Below are 21,859 nucleotides of genomic sequence, written 5' to 3' on the forward strand. Positions count from 1 at the left end.
GGAAAAATAATACCCGAAAATTGATAACGGAGTTCAGCCAATTGTGCTTACGTCTCCGGGCTGCTGCAGATCTTTTACTAAGAGAGAAAATTTACAGGTGTTTACAAAACACTCACTACTCACAAGAAAGCTCTCTAGTATAGGAAGAAAGAAATGTTTTGGGATAATTTTGAAGCTAAATGAGCTAGGGTATTTATAGTTGAAACTTAAGGACTAATCTTGTAATTACCCTAAAATACAATGGCTCAATTTGGTGATTAACCCTTGCCCAAATTCAACAAAATTAGGCAACCTAATTATTGTTGAATTGTGTAGCCGCCCATACATTGAATTTCCACGCCATGTGCTTTTGAATTTCAACAGAGCAAACCTAAGGTGTTCAGCAAATCCGCCGAACGTCCGGTGAAGTCCGAGAAATCTCAACCTGAGACCGGTGATCATGTAACTAAACATATTACCACCCTTAATTTCTATTTTACTGCATTTACTACATGATTTACAGGCGTTGAAAAAGTTGTGTTCGTTGCAGGACAATACTGATGGAGGTGAGAATAAGACCGAGGAGGAACCATCGGTGGAAGTTTCTAAACCCAAGGAGGAGGCTGCTGCTGCTGGTGGTGAACCGGTTTCTTCAAAGGATGATGATGATGATGCGGTGGAGCCGGTAAAGAAGGCTGAAGTTGATCAAGAATCGAGCGGGGAAGAAGCTAAAGGCAATGAAAACAAGGAGGAGCTGAGCCTACTGTTCTGATGCTTGTGAATTGTGATAGTATGATTTGTGGCAATTGAAAGCCGGATTATATATATAAACAACTTGATCAAATATGGTGGTAATTAATTATTATTATTACCATATATTATTCATTCTTCCAATAATTATGTTTTAATTTTTTAAATAGTAATCCAATGTTTGATTTACGTGTATTATGCCATGTTTGGATAAAATTGACAAAAAAAATTAAAGTAAAAAAAAGTTCAATATCCAAAAGAGATGGGATAAAAATTTAAGAACTAAAATGATTAAACTGGTAAAGTTTGAGGGTCAAAAAAGATAGTTTGCCAAAATTATTTAGATAGTATAATTTTTTGGTAAATTATTCATTTAGTACCTAAACTTTTAAATTTTTAAAATCATACCTAACATATAATTTTCATTTTATTTTAGTATCTATAGTTAAAAATTTAACGTGTTTCGTACATAAACTATCAGTTTTGGTTCGTTTTAGTACTTAAACTTAAATTTTTTTCATAATTTAACGTTGAATTTTGAACGGGGTACTGAAATGAAACAAAAATTAAAGTTTTTAACAGCGAGTATTAAAATGAAATAAAACTAAACTTTAGGTATAATTTTGAAAAAAATGAAAGTTTAAATACTAAAATGATTTAAAACGGATACTTTAGGTACCAAGTGCATAATTTACACATTTTTTTAAAAATATTAAGTAAGAGAAAATGAGTTAAAAAAATTTAAAAAAATAAAAATTTGAGTCATTAACACGGATAAAAATGAAGCCTTCGGAGCAGGAGCTAGGGAGACCGTTAAATCCCAATCCGCATCCTCCCGCCATTTATAACAGGTAAAGAGCATGCCACCGCCACTCTTTGCAGCGGCGGGCGCCATCTTCGGCTTCCCAATCAGTATAATCCCGAGGAGGAATGTTTATTTCAAAGTATCATGCTCGATGGAACACCATAATAATCAATCCGGTGTCAGGTACGATTCTCTCAGGGTTCTAGAATGGGATAAACTCTGTCAATCGGTCGCCTCTTTTGCCCGCACATCCTTGGGTCGTCAAGCAACGAAGGTTTTTCTTTAGCTTTTCCTCTTCCTTTTAGATAAAACCCGCTGTTTTTTTAATGACGATTGAGAATTCGATAGGCCCAGCTTTTGGTCTCTCAACCAAACGTTCCAAGACAGTTTGAGGCTTTTACAAGAAACCGATGCTGCGATCCAAATGCACAACCATGACTCTTTTAACTTGGACTTGACTTCCGTCGACCTTGCTCTCGTAATATTTTCTGCTTGTTTTTTATAATTTATTTCTGCCCTTTCATGACTCTTCCAAGTGTTTGTGTTTTTGTATCTTAAAAGGTTGAAGCTGCCATCAAACATGCACGGAGGCTTTTACCTTTAGATGCAAATAAAGCAATGGCTCTTCTGTCTCTACTACAGTTTTTCGAAGCTTTGCAGCTTAGTTTAAAAGCTGCAATCAAGCAAGACTCTGATTGGTATAAACAATTCATGCCTCTCAGTGAAATGGTAACTCTGCCCTTCAAATGCTTAGCGGTTTAGTATTCTTCCAACTGCTTATGCGGCATCTAGATTTACGTTCTTTTTCTCTTTTCCAAGAATAAATAAAAAAAATTATTTTGAAATTTATAAATACAGATGAGCACAATTTTAATTTTTATCCAATGTATTTTGAATATTTGGCGGAATTGCTCGCAGATTACTCAACTGATTGTAAATAGATCGATAATCAAGTTGATTCAGCAAGTTATAGATGAAGATGGATCTGTTAAAGACTCTGCGGTCTGTTCCTTTTGCCTTGGAATTTCATCCGTGAAATTAAGAATAGGGAAATAAGTTTTTTTTTTTTTTTAAATCACATGCCATTGATCTCATTCTATGTTAAAACTTTTTCTTTTTCAGAGTCCTGCCCTTATAAAAGCTCGTTATCAAGTCCGAACACTTGAAAGAAAGGTGAAATTTCTTGGCTTTTTTTCTTAGGCACCATCGGTAAAAGAACTCAATTGTTACCCTGTTCTTCCTTGGCAATTCCCATCAGTGCCTTCAGAAAGAGAGAGAAATTAAATAGAAGTACAATTCATACATCTTGCTGATTGAATGAGATAGAAAGGTTATTAAACTCGGCTAAGCCTTAAGCCCTTAACCCAGGCTTCTTTGTCTATGTAGTAGGACACATGAATCATTTTACCTTCATTCATGTCAATTAAGTTCTTGCACTTTAGGAAATTTTGAGGCATGAGGTTCTTAGGTACTTCAAATTATATCAAGTTTGGTCTACCTCTACGTAGGTTCTGTATTTCTAGTATTCAAATCACTCCTTTCCATGCTCAAGGAATGCTTTTATATGTGCTAGTGTTTTTTTTATTAGAGTGCAAACCTACTATTACTGCTTTACAAATGTTGCTTTCACATAATCTTCTGTTAATTATAATATTGGCTCAAAGCTTTTCCCCCCCTTTGCTATTTTAACTGTGTAGTTTCTTGCCTGTTCAGTTGCATCAATTGATGGACAATCTAATTAGGAATGAAACAAAAGAATCAACCTTTATGGTAAGATGCATTTTATACCCAATTATGCTTTATCGATCTGCATGGAAATGACGCTGTTGTCCTAAATGCAACTGCTTTATTGGTTAAGCCGACCAGAAGTGTTGATGGTAGATGGTGTATAAGATCAGGGACTGATCAACCGACAAGTTTGAAGGGTCTTCTATTGTCCAGGTGCATAAAATTGTTGCTTAATTTCGCTATCAACTTATGCTATTATGTCTATGTTTGATATGAGAAGGTTTAGCCCAGTTCTGTATCTTGTGTGTTAGAGGCTACCGCTTAGCAGGGCCATGCAACTATAAAATTTCTATTATGGAGGCACATGAAAACATTGGCAAACCCCATTCGGATGAAAGTAGGTTTCAAGATTCCTCATCAGGACTTGCAGAGTTCGTTTCTATATGATGATTCAAGTTGAAAACCCTTACGAAAACTATTACTTTTCCTTTTTCTCACATCCTTATTAACTGTAAAACTTGAATCAAAGAGAATGTAGCTTAACCTTCAATATTTATGATAGAAATTTTACCATGCTACTTAGAAATTTCTTCACCAACAACATTGTTTAAGAAAATGCACATTTAATTTATTTTTTAGACAAAATACTGACATAAGAAGATTATAGGATGAAGCGGTTCAGTTTGTACTAGAATAGTAGCATTTCCTGATTTTTCCACCTGAATTGATTCTAAAATAAATTTGAAGGTCAGATCTTTTTGTATTGCTTTTATGCTCATGAGCTGTTGATGGGAGCTTACCTTTTAATACCATGTTCTTGAAACGATATAAATGGTTCTAGTGGTTCAGGAAGTATAATAGAGCCATTTGCAGCTGTTCCTTTGAATGATGAGTTACAGCAAGCAAGAGCATTAGTAGCAAAAGCTGAGACGGATGTGCTTTTAATGGTGACAGAAAAGGTTGCTTACTTTAATGTGTGAAATTAATTTTTTATCCATATTTTAATTTATCTCTCATTGTGTGTTTCTGTTACTACCATCTATGCAGATACAAATGGATCTTGACGACATGGAAAAGAGCTTGAGAACTGCGATTCAATTGGATATGGTAGGCAATTTATTGCAACTTCTTGGATTATAATTTGCTTATGGAAAAGGTTAAAAGAAAAGATTCTTAGAAAGGTTTAGATATGGATTTTTTTATTCTGATAATTGAAGCCTTAAAGAGATATAGGAATATCATAGTTACGCCATTTTAGTTTGTGATGAGTGTCTTCTCCTTATGCTACCTTCAAGTTTGAAAAAAGAAAGGGAGAAAAAGGATTGAAGATATGTTTGCATGCACAGTGCCCCGTACAGAAGACCTATTAGGATTGAAATTATGTTTGCATGCGTAGTGTAAACTGTGAGGAAAGACCTATTCGGTCCTTGCATTGTGGAACCTGCTATACTTGGTAGGTCCTTGCAATGTGGAACCCGTCATACTTCTACTTCACCAATACAAGAGTTTCAAAATATTTTTCTGCACTAGATTTTATAACATTTTTTTCATGTTTAATGAAATAATAATTTGTTTCTACTTGTTGATTATTCTATTTTTATACTGTTTCTTTTTCTTGAAATCTAGATTTATGCTCGTGCGACTTATAGTCTTTCATATGGAAGGACATATCCTAATATATTCCTTCCAGAAGATATCAATGGACCTTTAACAGCTGAATCTTACAGATCAAAGGACAAAACGTCACAGGCACCAAATCCAAAAAAGGAATGGATTTTCTATCTGCCTAGGGCTTATCATCCTTTATTACTTCAGCAGCATAGGCAAAAGCTGAGCACGGCTCGGAAGAATGTCCGCAATGCTGCTTCTGTAAGTAACATATTGCTAATTTTTGTTGTCCTAACATTTCCTTTGCCTAAAAACACTCTAGAATTGTAAATTTCATATAAGCTTATGAAAATTGATTTTTTGTTATTCTTGGGTCCTCAGTGGTGTTTAAAATTGTTGTTTATCTACGATAATTGGCACAAGAAATAGTTACAGTTACTAAATTTTGCTCAAGCAACTCTCTCGATTAAAGTGGTTAACTTCATTCCAATTTTGCAGTTATCCCTTCTTCTATTCTAACTGCCTTTTTCCTTAGGAAATCAGGAGAAGAAAACTGCAGGCAGAGAATATGACAGTGAAAGGAGAAGCAGAATTAGATTTTTCATCCTTGCAAAAGCAGGTAACTAGTTAATAACTTAATATTATCCATCAGCTGTTGGTTTAGTCAGTGGCTAAATAATATTTTCAGTGGTCAGTTTCAAAATGATTATTCCCTTGGTTCCAGGTTAGAGCACTAGAAGAAGCTCCCCCTGTACCAGTTGATTTTCTTATTTCTCAGAAGACGAGAGTGCTGGTCATAACTGGCCCTAATACTGGTGGTAAAACTATATGCTTAAAGACAATTGGCTGCTATGATGGCAAAATCAGGTTTACCTTTTTCTTTAATGACTCATGTATGATCATGAAAAACTGAATGGAGGCATAAGAATTCTAATAATGTTCCATGCTTGTGTTATTAACATATTGGCCTTTTCTCATTCTAATCTTTTTGCTTATATGAAAGTTTTGTTAACTTGTATTTATGCCAAATAATAAACATATTGGCTTTTTCTCAATCTAAGCTTTTTGCTTATACAGAAGTTGTGTTTACTTGTATGTATGCCAGGTTAATCAATAGTGAAATGTTTGTGAAACAAAAGATGAACTACCATATTAATGTTTCAAACCATATATCAAGTTTTCCAATTTAACCGGGTCTTCTCCTAATGCTTATGATGAATATTGATATAATTTCTTTGAGAAGTAGTTTCATTTGATTTATCTGTTATATTATTTTGGATGGTTATTTTCACCCTTTGCGGCATAACCTTATCCTAGTTTCTGTTATACTGCAGGTCTTCATGTTTTATCTTCAGAATCTGCTAAAGTTCCTTGGTTTGATAGTGTTTTTGCTGATATTGGCGATGAGCAATCAATTGCTAGTTAACTTTCTGTGCCAAAAAGTTTCAAAGACAAGTTTTTCTACTGATGAATTGCTGGTTATTAATCATTCTCTTGTAACGAGAGGCTTTACTGACTTAGGCAGTGTAACATATTTTTAGGTCGATCAAACGCGATTAATATAGCTGAAAGATTGGGAGTACCAAGCATAATTGTGGATGATGCTCGTGAATTATATGGTGCTGCTAGTGCAGAGATTGACGAGGTAATTGGGTTCGATTGTAATATGCTTGTTATTAGACAAGTCGTGATATCTGTTAGTATCAGCCTGTGGATTGAGCAACTATTATTTTGTACTTTGCTTTATCGAAGTTACTATTGTATAGTTGCACAGTTGTATGATCACCTTGATTTTATGGCAGCTGAAACAACTGTTTTTAGGGCTTATATATATTATGTAATTGAGAATTAGTATCGAACTCTCTGTTTCATCCTACTTCCTACATAATCAGTATTCCACATAATATTTAGTTCGTTTCTTACTGCAGGTAATAATGGATATGGAAACATTCAAGCAAAAATTCCAAGAGAATATCAATGAGTCACGGCATTATCTAATGTATGTATCCTTTTTTTTAAAAAAATTGATTACTGAATGTGAAAGCATGAGCTTCAAATCCAAAAATGGCCATTGATTTAAATTTTAAAAGGCTATGAGGACAGGGTAACGGCTCTCAATAATAAGTCATTACCTCGGAATCCATAAAAGCTATATTCTGATCAGCTAGTCTTTTAAGAATTTTCTTAATATAGATTGACGATCCTATTATATCTTTGTAACATTTCAACAGAATAATGGTTAAAAAGAATACTAATTGCAGCCATTTTTGCCAATGTCCAATTATATCTGCCAACTGTTCCAGAGAGCTCCATCTTTTGGCTGGTCTACTACTGGAATTTATATAAGGCTGAGCATTATTTGGGGAAGGCATTTCGACTGTACATTGTTCTTAAAGCAATAGTTCCTTTTATACTAATACATGATTGAAATTGACAAGTATAAAAAATGAAAATATAATGCCCTTTTTCCTGTTTGCTATTAACTATTTTGACTTGAGGAGGAAACCATTAAGGTTCATTTTCCCCTATGTGATAGGCTAATAACTATGGAATACTGAATTGTGGAGAGAAAGAAGAGATAGTCAATGCAGCATTTATACATTATGTAAAAGTGGCTTTCTAATCATATGGCGTTGATAATTACTATAACTAGGGCTGATGTCTTTAAAGGAGTTGTAAGCGTGTATTGCAAGCTAGTTGATGCTCTATATGTTGGGGAAAACGGGTTATTTCCCACACGAACGTAGTTTTAAAATTGACCTAAAATGTCAAGATTAAAACCACCAAAGGTTGCACAGCGGATAAACCTGTCAAACTATTGAACATTGAAACACAATGGAAAAGAACCGAATAAAAAACAATAAAGGAGAGAACACACCAAATTTACGAGGTTCGACGAGAATATCGTCTACTCCTCGGGCACCACACCGGATGATAACTTCACTATATCGCCAATATTACAACAAATGGAATTCTTTGGAATTCCCAAAGTGGGAGAATGAAGAATACAAGAGGAAGAGAGAACTTGTTTTTGGGATGATTTCTAATGGAAACACTTAGGCCTATTTATAGTTGAGTTTCAAGAACAATTTGTTCAAAGTTTGGCCACCAACCAAAATGAAATTTTCAACTTGTCAACTTAATTACTAGACAAATCTAACAAATCTCCACCTTGGCTTGAAATTACCAAGCCTACTCAACTTCTTCAACTCCCCAAATTTGTAGTGCCTCTAATTGCGCTCACAAGCGCCACACACCCGAAGGTGTTTATACTTTCAGGATGTTAATCAAGTTCAAACAATGATTGAACTTGATTACTGTTACCACCTTGGTCATCATATCTGCAGGATTTTCTGATGTCGCAATTTTCTGAAGTAGAATCTTTCCTTCTTCAAAGATCTCCCGCACAAAGTGATACCTCACGTCGATATGCTTAGTCCTTGAATGGTAGACTTGATTTTTCGCTAAGTGAATAGCGCTCTGACTGTCACAATAGAGACTAATGTGACTTTGAACAACTCCCAAGTCTTCCATCAACCCGTTAAGCCAAATTGCTTCCTTTACAGCCTCTGAAACTGCCATATATTCTGTCTCTGTAGTAGACAAGGCCACCGTAGATTGCAATGTAGACTTCCAACTTACTGGGGCTTTAGCAAGAGTAAACAAATACCCAGTAGTTGATCGACGCTTATCCAAATCACCAGCATAATTGGAATCAACATATCCAACCATACACTGACCAAGTGCTTCATCCTGTTCAAAAACTAAACCAACATCTACGGTTTGTTGGAGATACCGTAGAATCCATTTCACAGCTTGCCAATGTCCTTCTCTAGGATCATGCATGTACCTACTCACAACTCCAACTGCTTGTGAAATGTCAGGACGCGTACACACCATTGCATACATCAAGCTCCCAACTGCATTAGCATATGGAACTTTTGCCATATACACTCGTTCTTCGTTAGTTTTAGGAGATAATTGAGAACTAAGTTTTAAATGAGAAGCCAATGGGATACTTACATGTTTGGTATTTCCATTCATGCCAAAACATTGTAATACCTTTCTCAGATACTGCTTCTGTGTTAAACAAAGCTTCCCTCTCTGTCTATCACTGCTTATCTCCATACCAAGAATCTTCTTGGCCTCACCTAGATCTTTCATCTCAAACTCTTGATTCAACTGAGCCTTTAATTTGTCTATCTCCTTTTGACTCTTCGAAGCGATCAACATATCGTCAACGTACAAGAGAAGATAAATGAAAGATCCATCTTTGAGATTTTGCAAATACACACAATGATCATATTTGCTTATAGTATACTTTTGCCTCCTCATAAAGCTATCAAATCGCTTGTACCACTGCCTCGGAGATTGCTTCAATCCATATAGCGATTTGTTCAGCTTACAAACCCATTTCTCACAACCACCATCTTTGTATCCTTCTGGCTGTGTCATATAGATCTCCTCTTCTAAATCACCGTGCAAGAAAGCCGTCTTTACATCAAGTTGAGCTAGCTCCAAATTTAACTGTGCTACCAAGGCCAACAATATTCTAATGGAGAAATGTTTCACAACAGGGGAAAATACTTCATTGTAGTCGATTCCCTCCTTTTGAGCGTAGCCTTTAGCTACCAATCGTGGCTTGTAGTGAACATCTTTCTTGTTATGAGATCCATCTTTCTTTACAAATACCCACTTGCATCCAATGGCTCTTTTACCTTTCGGTAATTGTGCCAGTTTCCAAGTGTCGTTCTTTTGGAGAGATTGCATTTCTTCATCCATGGCACTTTTCCACTTATCACTTTCCAAGCTTTGTATTGCTTCTTGGTAAGTGATAGGGATATCATCATCAAAAACTGGAAGAGCATAGGCCACCATATCAACAAATCGAGAAAGTCTACGAATTTCTCTCCTTGGCCTTGTAACTGCAAGTGTTTCTAGTGTCTCCAATGGTTCTTGGGTTTGAACCTCTTCATCTTCTGATTCTTCTATTGGAGTTGAAGAATCAACTGCATCAACTTCTGGGATCATCATCTGCTGAAACTCCACCTGTTTTGGAGTATGCTCCACCTGCTGCGGAGTACTACTCGTCTGGACAGCTTCACTTGTTACCTTCTTTACTAGGGCAGATTCATCAAAGGTAACATCTCTGCTACAAATTATCTTCTTGGTGTCTAAACACCAAAGGCGGAATCCCTTCACTCCATGGGTGATTCCCATAAAGAGAGCCTTCTTTGCTCTCAGATCAAGCTTGGATTCCTTCACATGATAATAAGCAGTGGATCCAAATACATGTAAGGAATCATAATCAGTAGCAGGTTTTCCAGACCATACCTCCAATGGTGTTTTTCCTCCTATCGTTGATGACAGCAGACGATTAATGAGATGGCCAGCATATGTCACAGCCTCAGCCCAAAATGCCTTGCCTAACCCAGCATTAGACAATATACATCGAACTTTCTCCAATAGTGTTCGATTCATACGCTCTGCCACCCCATTCTGTTGTGGTGTATGTCTAACAGTGAAGTGTCGAACAATATCATACTCATGGCAAACGTCAAAGAATGGGTCACTTTTATATTCCCCTCCATTGTCCGTCCTAAGATGTTTGATCTTTCTACCAGTCTGGCTCTCGATCATATTTTTCCATTTCAGGAAAATTTGAAGCACTTCATATTTAGACTTCATCGGATACACCCAAACTCTTCTGGAAAAGTCATCTACAAAAGTTACAAAATAATGGTTTCCCCCTAAAGGTGATGTCTTTGAAGGACCCCATACATCTGAGTGAATATAATCTATAATACCTTTTGTATTATGTATAGTGGTGTCAAACTTCACTCTCTTCTGCTTTCCCAGAACACAATGCTCGTAAAAGTTCAATTTGCAAGCCTTTGCACCTTTCAACAATCCTTTCTTTGCCAGAATTTGCAAGGATTTCTCTCCAGCATGTCCCAACCGCATATGCCACAACTGAGTTGCGCCCAAATCATCACCTCCGGAAGCTGCTGCAACTGCTCCAATAATTGTACTACCTTGGTAGTAATACAAATTATTTTTCCTGACGCCCTTCATCATCACAAGTGCGCCATATGTGACTTTTAAAACTCCATCTCTCATAGTGACTACTGAGCCTTTGGATTCTAAGGCTCCCAACGAGATGAGGTTTTTTTTCAAACTGGGCACGTATCGAACATCCGTCAGAACTCTGGTTGATTCATCTTGATTCTTCAATCGAATTGAACATATCCCAACAGTTTTACAGGCATTGTCATTGCCCATATAAACAACTCCTGCATTTAGTTCCACTAAATCGGAGAACCACTCCCGATTAGGGGACATATGATAGGTGCAACCCGAATCTAATATCCACTCATCGGAATGGAATGTTGTTGATGAAACAACCAATGATATGTCAGAGTCATGTGCATCATGCTCTGCAACACATGCATCTGGAGCAGCTTTTCCTTTCTTCTTCAACTTCGGACGCAATCTTTCTTCCAATGGCCTTTCTCATGACAAAAGGCACATTCATCTTTTCCCAGTCTGGACTTCGACTTTGATCTCCCTCTCCAATTTGCCTTTTGACTTTTCGAGCGACCTCTTGCCACCATGGCCTCTGCTGCTTCGTACTTGCTCTCCTTCTTGGTTTTCTTCATGAGTTCATAATTATACAAAGCATCATTTACATCTTTAAGGGTAACATTATCCTTACCACGAAGTAACGTTGTCTCAAGGTGCTCAAATTCATCTGGAAGAGATGACAACAACATCAAAGCCAAATCTTCATATTTGAAGGTTTCATCCATGCCCAATAAGTCTTCTACTAGCTCATTGAACGCAGTGATGTGTTCATTCATACTGGTGTCTGGTTGATAATCAAATCTGAACAATCTTTTCTTCATGTGGAGACGATTCTGAGAGCTTTTCTTCAAGAATTTTTCCTCCAAAGCTTTCCACATCTTACTTGCAGAAATCTCGTTCTTGTAGCCATACTTCTACTCCCTGGAAAGACAAGATCGAATCGTGTTGCACGCCAAACGATTGATTGTTCCCCATTCTTTCTCCTCCATATATTCGGGCTTTTCTTCCTCAATGGCGATGTCTAGACCTTGTTGGAATAAAGCGTCTAACACCTCGCCTTGCCACATGCCAAAATGACTGGATCCATCGAACAACTCCACCGAGAAATTTGCATTTGACATCACCCTCCTCACCGGTCCAGATGAAGAGCTTGATGTCTCAACTGATCCGTATTTTGGCATTTTAATTCTAACGAACAATATTCAATATCACGAACTGTATCTTTTCAGCAACGGAACCACCAGGATAACCTCAACCGAAGCTCTGATTCCAATTGTTGGGGAAAACAGGTTATTTCCCACACGAACGTAGTTTTAAAATTGGCCTAAAATGTCAAGATTAAAACCACCAAATGTTGCACAGCGGATAAACCTGTCAAACTATTGAACATTAAAACACAATGGAAAAGAACCGAATAAAAAACAATAAAGGAGAAAACACACCAAATTTACGAGGTTCGACGAGAATATCGTTTACTCCTCGGACACCACACCGGATGATAACTTCACTATATCGCCAATATTACAACAAATGGAATTCTTTGGAATTCCCAAAGTGGGAGAATGAAGAATACAAGAGGAAGAAATAACTTTTTTTGGGATGATTTCTAATGGAAATACTTAGGCCTATTTATAGTTGAGTTTCAAGAACAATATGTTCAAAGTTTGGCCACCTACCAAAGAATTTTCCAATGTGTCCAATATGAAATTTCCAATAAGTTGGCCACCAACCAAGATGAAATTTCCAACTTGTCAACTTAATTTCTAGACAAATCTAACACTATATAATGCCTGGATTCTGCTTGTGATTACAGGTTGTCAAGAGATCTTCATGAAAAGCTATTGCTCAACAGAAGAAAGCTCCAGGATCTTGTTGCTCAACAAAGATATAAGAAGATGCGAGAACTATCTGAGGCTGCTGCGGTTGCTCGATCTACCCTTCACAAAAAGGTACATCAGCTTCGTACATCTGCCATGAAACAATCTCAACTCAGTAAAGCAAGCAAGCGTACGCTAGCAAATCAATACAAGCAGGCTGCGGCAGTTGAAACTGAGCTGCAGACTACCAATCCAAGTTCGTCCTCTATTAAAGTTATTAAGCAACCACAATCAGGTATCATTTATGAGCAGATGAAGTTTTCTTGTGCCGAGAAGGAATGTTTGCCTATGTATCTTTTAAACTCATTGTGCTGGAATGTCTCTATTAAGCTTAGACCATTGAAAATGTCATACAGTTTTTATCACTAAATGTTCCTATGGCCTTAATGATACAGAACAAATTACCGAGCTTCCTAAGGTTGGTGATACGGTGCATGTTTCATCACTTGGAAAGAGAGCAACAGTTTTAAAGGTAGACACATATAAAGAAGAAATAATAGTTCAAGCTGGTAACATGAAGCTGAAGTTAAAAGTAACTGAAGTTCAGAGATGAATGGCAAGAATAGTATGATGATAGGTACCTATCTTTTACAGAATGTTTCATTGATTTTCTCAGTTTTCCATAATCTTTTCATTCACAATTCTTTATACAATAGCATGTGCTAAAAGAAATCATTAATGAAGAGACCTGAATGTAAGAACGTATCCTTAAGAAATGCAGTCTCTTCGTAAAACGAATGTGTTGTTAGATATTGACATAAATTCTATTTGACAACTGAATTAGATTCTGGTATAGTTCTATTTGTTGAAAGTTATTTGGTGTTTAAGTTTATTTAACGAGTAAATATTTGTATTTGGAAAGAAATCTTGTATAATAAATATTTCTTGTTGATCAAGTAATAAGTTCTATAATTATAGAGTGAGTGTTAACCTTTTTGAATTATGAGACGGATGTAATTACCATTGTGCGGGAGATTTTTTTTCTAGTGATGCGAATTGGAAAAACACCGCTTTAAACACTAGGAGCATGAAAAAGGGATCCCAAAACGTGTTCAATCTCTTTGTAATCTCCATATTTATAATGCATTTTTCTCTCATCAATTTTTTTTATTAATCTAAAGTAAGTACAAGACAATATATATTCAAAGTCTCATCATTGAATGTTGGCAACCGAGACCATGTTGATCTCAAGTTGATTATATTTTCCGCTCACAATTTCCTAACATGTGCACCATCTAACTATTCATCTCTGGGTCATGTTTGGTATGTTCATAGTCTATACAAAGTCCCTCTTACAAGCAGGACATTGCATGAGGAGACTTTGCATTATAATGGAAAGTTTGTTCACATAAAGCAAAAACACTGAAAATCATAATTGTCCTTCATATCAAAAGAAAGACCCATTTTGTAAATGATTGGAAGCAATAAAAGTGATCATGCAATTTCAAGATAACAGCTGTGAGCATGTCATGGTGGAGAGTCTATATGCTACATTATTGTCATATGAGAGAGATGTATTTGAGCAATAATATTTTCTTGGATAGTCCAATGGATCCCTGAAATTCTACAGGAAAGCAAAATTCTTTGTAATTATTTCAATAAGCAGTATACAATAACTGCAGTTCCGACGTCTTGAGTACGTAGTCAATCTCGCTCGATCCCAAGTAAGTTGTAGCATTCGGGGTGCTTCGATTTAGCATCTATTAAAACTATGTTTAAAATAAAGGCCTTAGATTTAGATGTGCAGTCAGAATATTCTGTCTGATGTGCAACTTGACATCCTGACGTGGTAAATAAATTGTTATATATTCTTTAAAGTCTCGGGTTCGAGACTTAAAAATATAAAGGTGTGAACGTTCAATATCAATTGATTTGAGAGTTAGTGAATTATTCCATTTAAGCAAAGTATTGAACTTTTTATCATTTGACTTAAGCCATTTTGTTTTTGTATTTGCTTCATTAACATACGATATTGTATCAACTTGGGAGTTCAGGTACATTTTTCAAATAAGGAGAAACGGTTGATGAACTCCTCGCAATACCCCTTTTTGTTGATTTCTTAACATTAAAAGCCATTGGTGAGAAAAGGAAATCGAAAGAGAAAGCAAAGCTTTCATCAGTTTCCAATATCTCCTGTTTATGGAACAATTCTCCTTCATTACATTTTTCGTCTGAGAAAAGCTCGCCATTATTAACAACCCTATCTCCCAGTTGATGAGAAATGCGATTCCATTCAACTTTGATTGAACGAATCAACGCAGCCGCCGCCGCGGTTGCTCTTGTTTCAGGTGTCGCCTGATTCCTCGTCGTGGTTGCAGCCATTTTCATCGACGGTCCCAACGGCCCACCCGAACTGAAAGTTGACATCGAGGAAATACAGCAAGAAAACGAGGGCAATGCAACAGAAGAACATAGGAAGGGGTCCGAAGATCCACAAAAAGAGGGGGAAAGAGAAGTAGAAAGCACGGAGCCCTAGGGACCAAAAATAGCTGCCTCTGTTCACCGTGTTGGCCACGTACTCCTCCGTGAGATGGCGGTGCCGGTGGGACATCTTTTTCACGGGCACGTTGATCAGGATGCTTGCATGGCTGTAATACCTTATAGACTGCAAGTTGAGCAAAAACGCAACCAAGAAGCAACACAATATCGAGAAGAACTTGATCGAGAATGCAAGGTCGCTCGTGTCTCCAAATATGAACCACGACGATCTATTGGCGCTCCCGCTCGTCATCAAGACGGCGATGAGGGAACTCAGCATGATCGCCGTCGAAGCCAAAAGGGTCGACGCCATTATATTATTCCTCAGCGTTTGCACCGCCAAGACCCCATTCTTTGACGCGTCCTGCAGAGACACGCCATCTATATAAGGAAAATCAAGATTTTGAGAAAGAAGGGAAAACAAAAGAAGAAAAGACAAACCTCCATCATAGCTTGAACCCAGAAGCGGCGGTTGATGGCGTTGACGCCGATGACGGTCCTAGTGGGATGGTTTAAGATCCGATAGAGAAGCCATAGATGGTAAGCCACCATGAAAAGAATCCCCGTTGGGACGAGTATGCAATCCAAATATCGTTTCTCCATAATCATACACAGCCTAATATAGGAAAGGGATGAATCTGTGATTCAGTCCAGGCCCTTGGCTAAATGGCTGGCTGCTTCAAAACCTAAAAGACGAAGGGTTTTCGCGTTACTTTGTTTGCGGTGTGCTCGCGTATATTGGCAGGAAATCGGAAGGGATGAGGTGTGCTTAAATAGCAGCGTCGATAGCGCGGTGTATGTTTCTTATTTTAATTTTTTTTGGATAAATTACAAAATTCCACCATTTACTTTTGATTGCACTACATTTTAAACAAAAAAAATCTTAATTTTATTATTGAACTTTTAAATTATTTTATTATTTTATATTTCGTCATTAATTATTATTATAAAAAGGTCATAAAACTTTCTTCATCTTTTTAGAAAAAAATTTAATTTTAGATTTTCTTTTATTTCCCAAGGGTTTCTTATTTAAAACTTTATTGGATTTTCTTCTAATTTTCTAAATTTTCCATATTTTTATGGAATTATATTAATCTTAAGTCTTTTTTAATTTCTCGATGATAAAACACTCTTCTAAGTACTATGGGAGTAGGAAGAGAAGATGAACAACGTATTATAATTTTACATCGATCAGATAATAAAGATTATAGATTAAAATAATTTGAGATTTTATGCGTTTTGAATTAAATTTTACGACTTTTAAAGAGACGTTATGAAAAAATAAATTGATAGGATGATAAGATAAATTTATCAGTTCTTATTTCAAACTTTCTTTGATTTTCTTCTAAATTTTCTAAATTTTCCTTATTTTTTGTGAAAAATATTAATCTTGAGTCTCTTTTAATTTCTCGACGACAAAATATCTTCTAAATGCCAACAGTAAGGGTGAAAAGAGGAGAAGGATTATTATGAATTCATAGTGATTGGATGATGAAGATTATAAATTAAAATAATTTGAGATTTTATAAGTTTCGGATTGAATTTCATGAGGTTTAAAGAAAATTAAAAAAAAATTGATAGAATGATAAAGGATGATAAGACAAATTTATCGGTGTCTTAAATGATTAAAAAAATAAATTAAAATTCTTGTGCCACCATAACATGAGAATGAAACTTAAATTTTTTTATTATTGTAGGAACAAAAAAAGAAACAAATAGCTTGCCTAACAGGGTGTTCAAAAAATCTTAAAATCATTAATCGTAATCATTAATCGATATAACTATTATATTTAACAGGTTAATTAATCGAACCGTTAATACTAAACGGTTTCGATTAACCGAACCACTAAAAATGATGATTAACGTTACGGATAAGAATTTTGATAAACGGTTAACCGTTAATGAATTAAATTTATAATTATATTTCTAATTTATTATATATTTACATAAATAATTTGATATAAGTTTCTATTATTTATAATTTATATATATATATATATATATTTCATAAACTTTGTATACAAATAACTTAATATACATTTTTTATTATTTTTAATTTTTTATTTCTTTGAAAATATAAAAACATACATACATCAATATAATTATATGTTTATTGTTAGGTACTAAGATTTTGGGAGATGTACATACTTACACCGATGTAAATATGTGTTAAGTGCTATATTTTTTTGTAGTACGAATTATGAAAAAAAAAATTAAAAAATAATTATAATAGGTTAATCATAGGTTAACTTATAACTGAACCGTTAATAACGGTTAACCGTTAGCAGTTAACTTTTTCTTAATGATTAGGTTACGATTAGAAAAATCTTATAACCATTATAACAATTAACCGACCGTTTAGACTAAATTATAAGATTAACTGTTCATGAACAACCTATTATACATCAATAAACAATCAGCATAAAATCGATCATGTCACTACATTAATTTTCATTTAATACATGAGTAATTAAAAAGGGAATAAACTACTTCAAATACAATTGACGTTTAAGCGCAAACTCAAAAATGTTATTGTTGTTTCAAATTTATTAATTTTAACATTAACGTTTATGTTTAACTCTAATTAAGCTACTCTGTTGTTATCCGTGACAGTGATGATAAGGACAACTCTTAAAATCGATGTAGTTTTATAAAGACTAAAACAACATAATTTTGTAAATAACTTTTATTATTCTCAAAATCAATTATGCCATTCCACCCAAACCCCAAAACTATTCGGACGAACAAACGCAAAATTCTTTGTGAATGAATCTTCTGTGACTGAAAATTTATAACACAAACTAAGGTCCCTCGTCGTGTCGTGCTCTTCCATGTAATTTCAAACACTTTCTAACACAAACTAAGGTCTCTCACCGTGTCACTTTGTCCGCCGAAAATCAGCCCTTTTTCTCTTTTTTTTGTTTGTGTTTTGATTTTGAATCGAAACTTGGTTCAGTTTGGTTTTTGATTACTCTTCTTTCAGATGGAAACCATTGATTATGGCCTACTGTTTGATGATCTTCCTTTTGACCCTTCTTCTTCATCTGGTTATGATCTTCAAGCTTTGTTCAACAGCAATGGGAACCCATACCATTTGGTTTCTGGGTTTTCTCTTCCTCTGTCACCTACGACGGACCAGCTTGGAAGTCTCGGCCTTTATCAAACAACCCAGTTTCAGTCTCCGTCGTTTGGTCCAAATTCAGACAAAGGGTATCGGGATTTCTACGGTTTGGATTGTTTGGAAGTGAACAAGGAAGAACCGAAGGCGGATTTCGGTCTTGTTTACAATGAAGAAAATGTAACAAATTCACAAACTTTAAGCTTGACGGAGAACAACTTTTTCGCCGGACAAATGAGGAATGTCTTCAGCAATAGAGATTCCGCGGTTCGTTTACATTAAATCCTCCTTTTTATTTTTTTATTTTTTTGCGTTTGTTGTCCGAAGAGTTTTGGGGTTTGGGTGGAAATGGTTTAATTTTATTTTGAGAATGATGACAGATTAATGAATTGTTTAATTGAATTTGGGAATAATAAAATTGTTTACAAAACTATAGTTTTGAACCTCTATAGAATTTCGTCGTTTTAAATAAGTCGTTTATGTCATCATCGTCACGACAAATATTGTTATGTCAGTGTCTTATTAACGAATTACCGACGGATGATATAATTGGAGTTAAACATAAACGATAATATTAAAATTAAAAAAAAAATTAATGACATTTTCGAAAGCCAACCAAATTTGAAGTAGTTTACCCTAAAAAAAGAACAATATGAAAGTTTAATAACTAACATGAAAGATGATGAAGTTTAGTATCCAAAACAGGAATATAGTAAAAGTTAAGTTACGAAAAGCATAGTTTACCCACATTCGAAACGCGAGAGTATTCGATGTAGTGGAGAAAAAAGAGAGGGGGAAAAAAGAAGTCTTACGTGGGACGCAGAACCGAGATCAAACCGCACTTGGACGGCCGCCCACCCATCAACCGCACTTAGCTGTCGCCTTTTGACTCCGGGTCATCAACCGCACCGGAGCCACCGGTATCACGTCGTCCGGACTTCGGCGTCTTTTCTTTACTAATTCTTTTCGCTTTTGTCCGCGCCGACTGAATTCCAGCACCGGGCGGCAGCACTAGCCACTGGAATTCTATATTTTAAACATGCACGTTATGGTTTCCCCTCTTTTCAGCATAATTTATAAACCACGCATGGCTAACACATGCTCCTTACTGCACCTTTTGCCATTTTTTTTATCAATACTTAGGGGTGTGAAAAATACTTGACCCATTTGATTTGACCGTCGACCTGAATATTAAAAATCGAATAATTTTTTCAAAAAAATTAATTATCCGACCGGGTCGGGTACCCGGCACGACATTTCCCATGCTGGGTCCGGGTCACAAAATTGTGTTTTTCAGAGTATCTGATTAGTTTATATATAATATAATAAATTATTTATATTATGGATTATTAGATTTTGTATTTCAAACTTTTAAATTTTATGTTCGGATATTAGAGTATATAATTTAAAGTTTCGAACATTTAAATTTATGTATATTTTTTAAAATTAATAATTTGCCCGATTACTGTGTATCCGCAACATCCAGATCAAGACACGAGTCGAAAAATTACCGACCCGAATGTTCTGCGTATATCTATTTATGAGAACGTTAGGCATTTAGAACGAGCTATCCCGGCGTAGATTGCTATTCTACATTTAACGCCGAATATGGTAATATGCTCAACTCCCTTTCTTGCCCAACAAGGATAGATAGTATAAAAGTAAAATCTTTTTTTACAAATACAATTTGAAAACGTCCTCCGGGTTTGCTTGCTACTTTTGTATTGCTAGTGCAATAAGTATTTGCATTTAACAATTATATATATTTGAATATATATTGTCTTGAGGATCCGAATTTGAGCATCAAAGGTATGAGCGTTTAATGTTAAAAGGTTGTAAAAGGCGGTATCTGTTCAAAGATAACTCTAAACCATTTGACGTTGAACATTCGCACTCTTGACATTTATGGCGCTCAAACCCGAGACTTCAAGGAACAACAACAAATATTTCACCATTGAGGTAAAGTTACTAGGGATGGCAAACCGCGAGCGGGTGCGGTTATCCCTTCCCTCGTCTTTATATCCACTTAATATTTTTATATTCACCACCTACCTGTTATTTATTATGGGTAAAAATTCTAAATCCATATCCGCCCACGCGAATACATTCTTAAATCTACCCCTACACCCACTACTCAATTAGATATCTACCACCCATCTCATACTCATCTGTACCCGTTCATACCCAACAATTTGAGAATGGATAAACAACGGTGTTCAATTCAAAAAATATTTATACTCTAACATGTGGTTAAATTACAAGTTATGTCTTATAAAATCTTAAAATTTATAAAATAGTCTCTACAATTAAATCTAAATTCATAATGGTACAAAAATTATATGGTGAGTAGTTAGTGTGCAAGCGGATGAAATGCGGGTAAGGTCTCATACCCATCACTTACCTACTACCACGACAGGTATGGCATTTTACATCCACACCCGTCCACTGCTCAATAAACTTACACATCCCGCCCCAATTGGAATGGATACGGTGTAAAACCCACAAAATTGTTCATTCTGCCATCCCTAAATGTTATATTTCATTGATTTATTCGAAATATAATTTATTAAATTATACTCATTATATAATTTATTTTTTAAAATAGAATTAGTGGATAATGTCTACTTTGTTTAATTTTATACGAAAAATCGACGAATATTATTATTCTCTTTATACTGTCTTAAAGTATCATTATTATAATAATTAACTCTTTTACGAGTTAAACTATCAATTTTAATATTTAATATCAGTTTGTATTTAATATCAAATCTATTTAAAATATATAATCAAATTATAAATATATGTGAATATTTAAGAGAGTTATTTTTTTATTAGTATGAAGTGATTATAAGATAACATATGCTCAAAAAACTTAATTATTCGACAATGAATGTTCAAACATCCTTATAGACAATGTATTTTAACCCGAAACCTTTAAGGATGAAAATTTTCCACTTAATCAATGAGTCCGCTCGATTCATGCAAAAGTTATTCCTTTAAACGAATCAAATTTAAACTACTCATATGGTAGCCACGTATATGTTTATAATTTCACCATATATATATATATATATATATATTTCTAGTAATCTAAAATTAGTGTTTGTTTAGGATCTTTCTTAAACTAATATAATGACCCGATTAACTTTGTTAGGGATGTTTTGAGCGCTCAATTAAAACATTTTGAAGTATGGATATCAATTTCAAATCTTTACAATAATACGAGGGTTCAAGTAGGAATTAACCCTTATAAAAATTAAAAGGAACTGCGAGGAAACGGGGAAGAAAGTGACAAAAAATGAGACAAACAAATATATTGGACACGTGTCAGTAGTGAAGTAAAGGACGGATATTTAAACGGAGAGTCTTTGAATCTTCATGCATTTCATTACATTTGCATGTGATTTTTTTTGGCAAAAGTGTCCAAATAAT

The 21,859-nt window shown here is 35.2% G+C and overlaps 1 protein-coding gene and 1 pseudogene across 1 annotated transcript; one reads left to right on the plus strand and one right to left on the minus strand.

Annotated features, from left to right (window-relative positions):
* Positions 1–1,509: 1,509 nt before the first annotated feature.
* LOC120186928 lies at positions 1,510–13,445 on the plus strand (annotated as a pseudogene).
* A 1,655-nt stretch (positions 13,446–15,100) lies between these two features.
* LOC120186897 lies at positions 15,101–15,939 on the minus strand. The gene is made up of 2 exons (XM_039190730.1): positions 15,751–15,939; positions 15,101–15,673 (listed from the first exon to the last, which is right to left on the minus strand). Exons 1-2 carry the CDS (start codon positions 15,916–15,918, stop codon positions 15,116–15,118), a joined length of 726 nt encoding a protein of 241 aa, XP_039046661.1. The 5' UTR covers positions 15,919–15,939; the 3' UTR covers positions 15,101–15,115.
* Between the last annotated feature and the right edge of the window lie 5,920 nt (positions 15,940–21,859).

The sequence above is a fragment of the Hibiscus syriacus genome, unplaced genomic scaffold, assembly GCF_006381635.1.
Source record: "Hibiscus syriacus cultivar Baekdansim isolate YM2019G1 unplaced genomic scaffold, ASM638163v2 tig00113721_pilon, whole genome shotgun sequence".
NCBI classification, from domain to species: domain Eukaryota; kingdom Viridiplantae; phylum Streptophyta; class Magnoliopsida; order Malvales; family Malvaceae; genus Hibiscus; species Hibiscus syriacus.

Bases quoted from the DNA above. Each gene is read 5' to 3' on its own strand.
- LOC120186897 (XM_039190730.1), bottom strand. From the start codon at position 15,918: ATGATTATGGAGAAACGATATTTGGATTGCATACTCGTCCCAACGGGG. The intron at 15,674-15,750 runs GTTTGTCTTTTC...GTGTCTCTGCAG, and splicing joins GGGTTCAAGCTATGATGGAG to GACGCGTCAAAGAATGGGGT.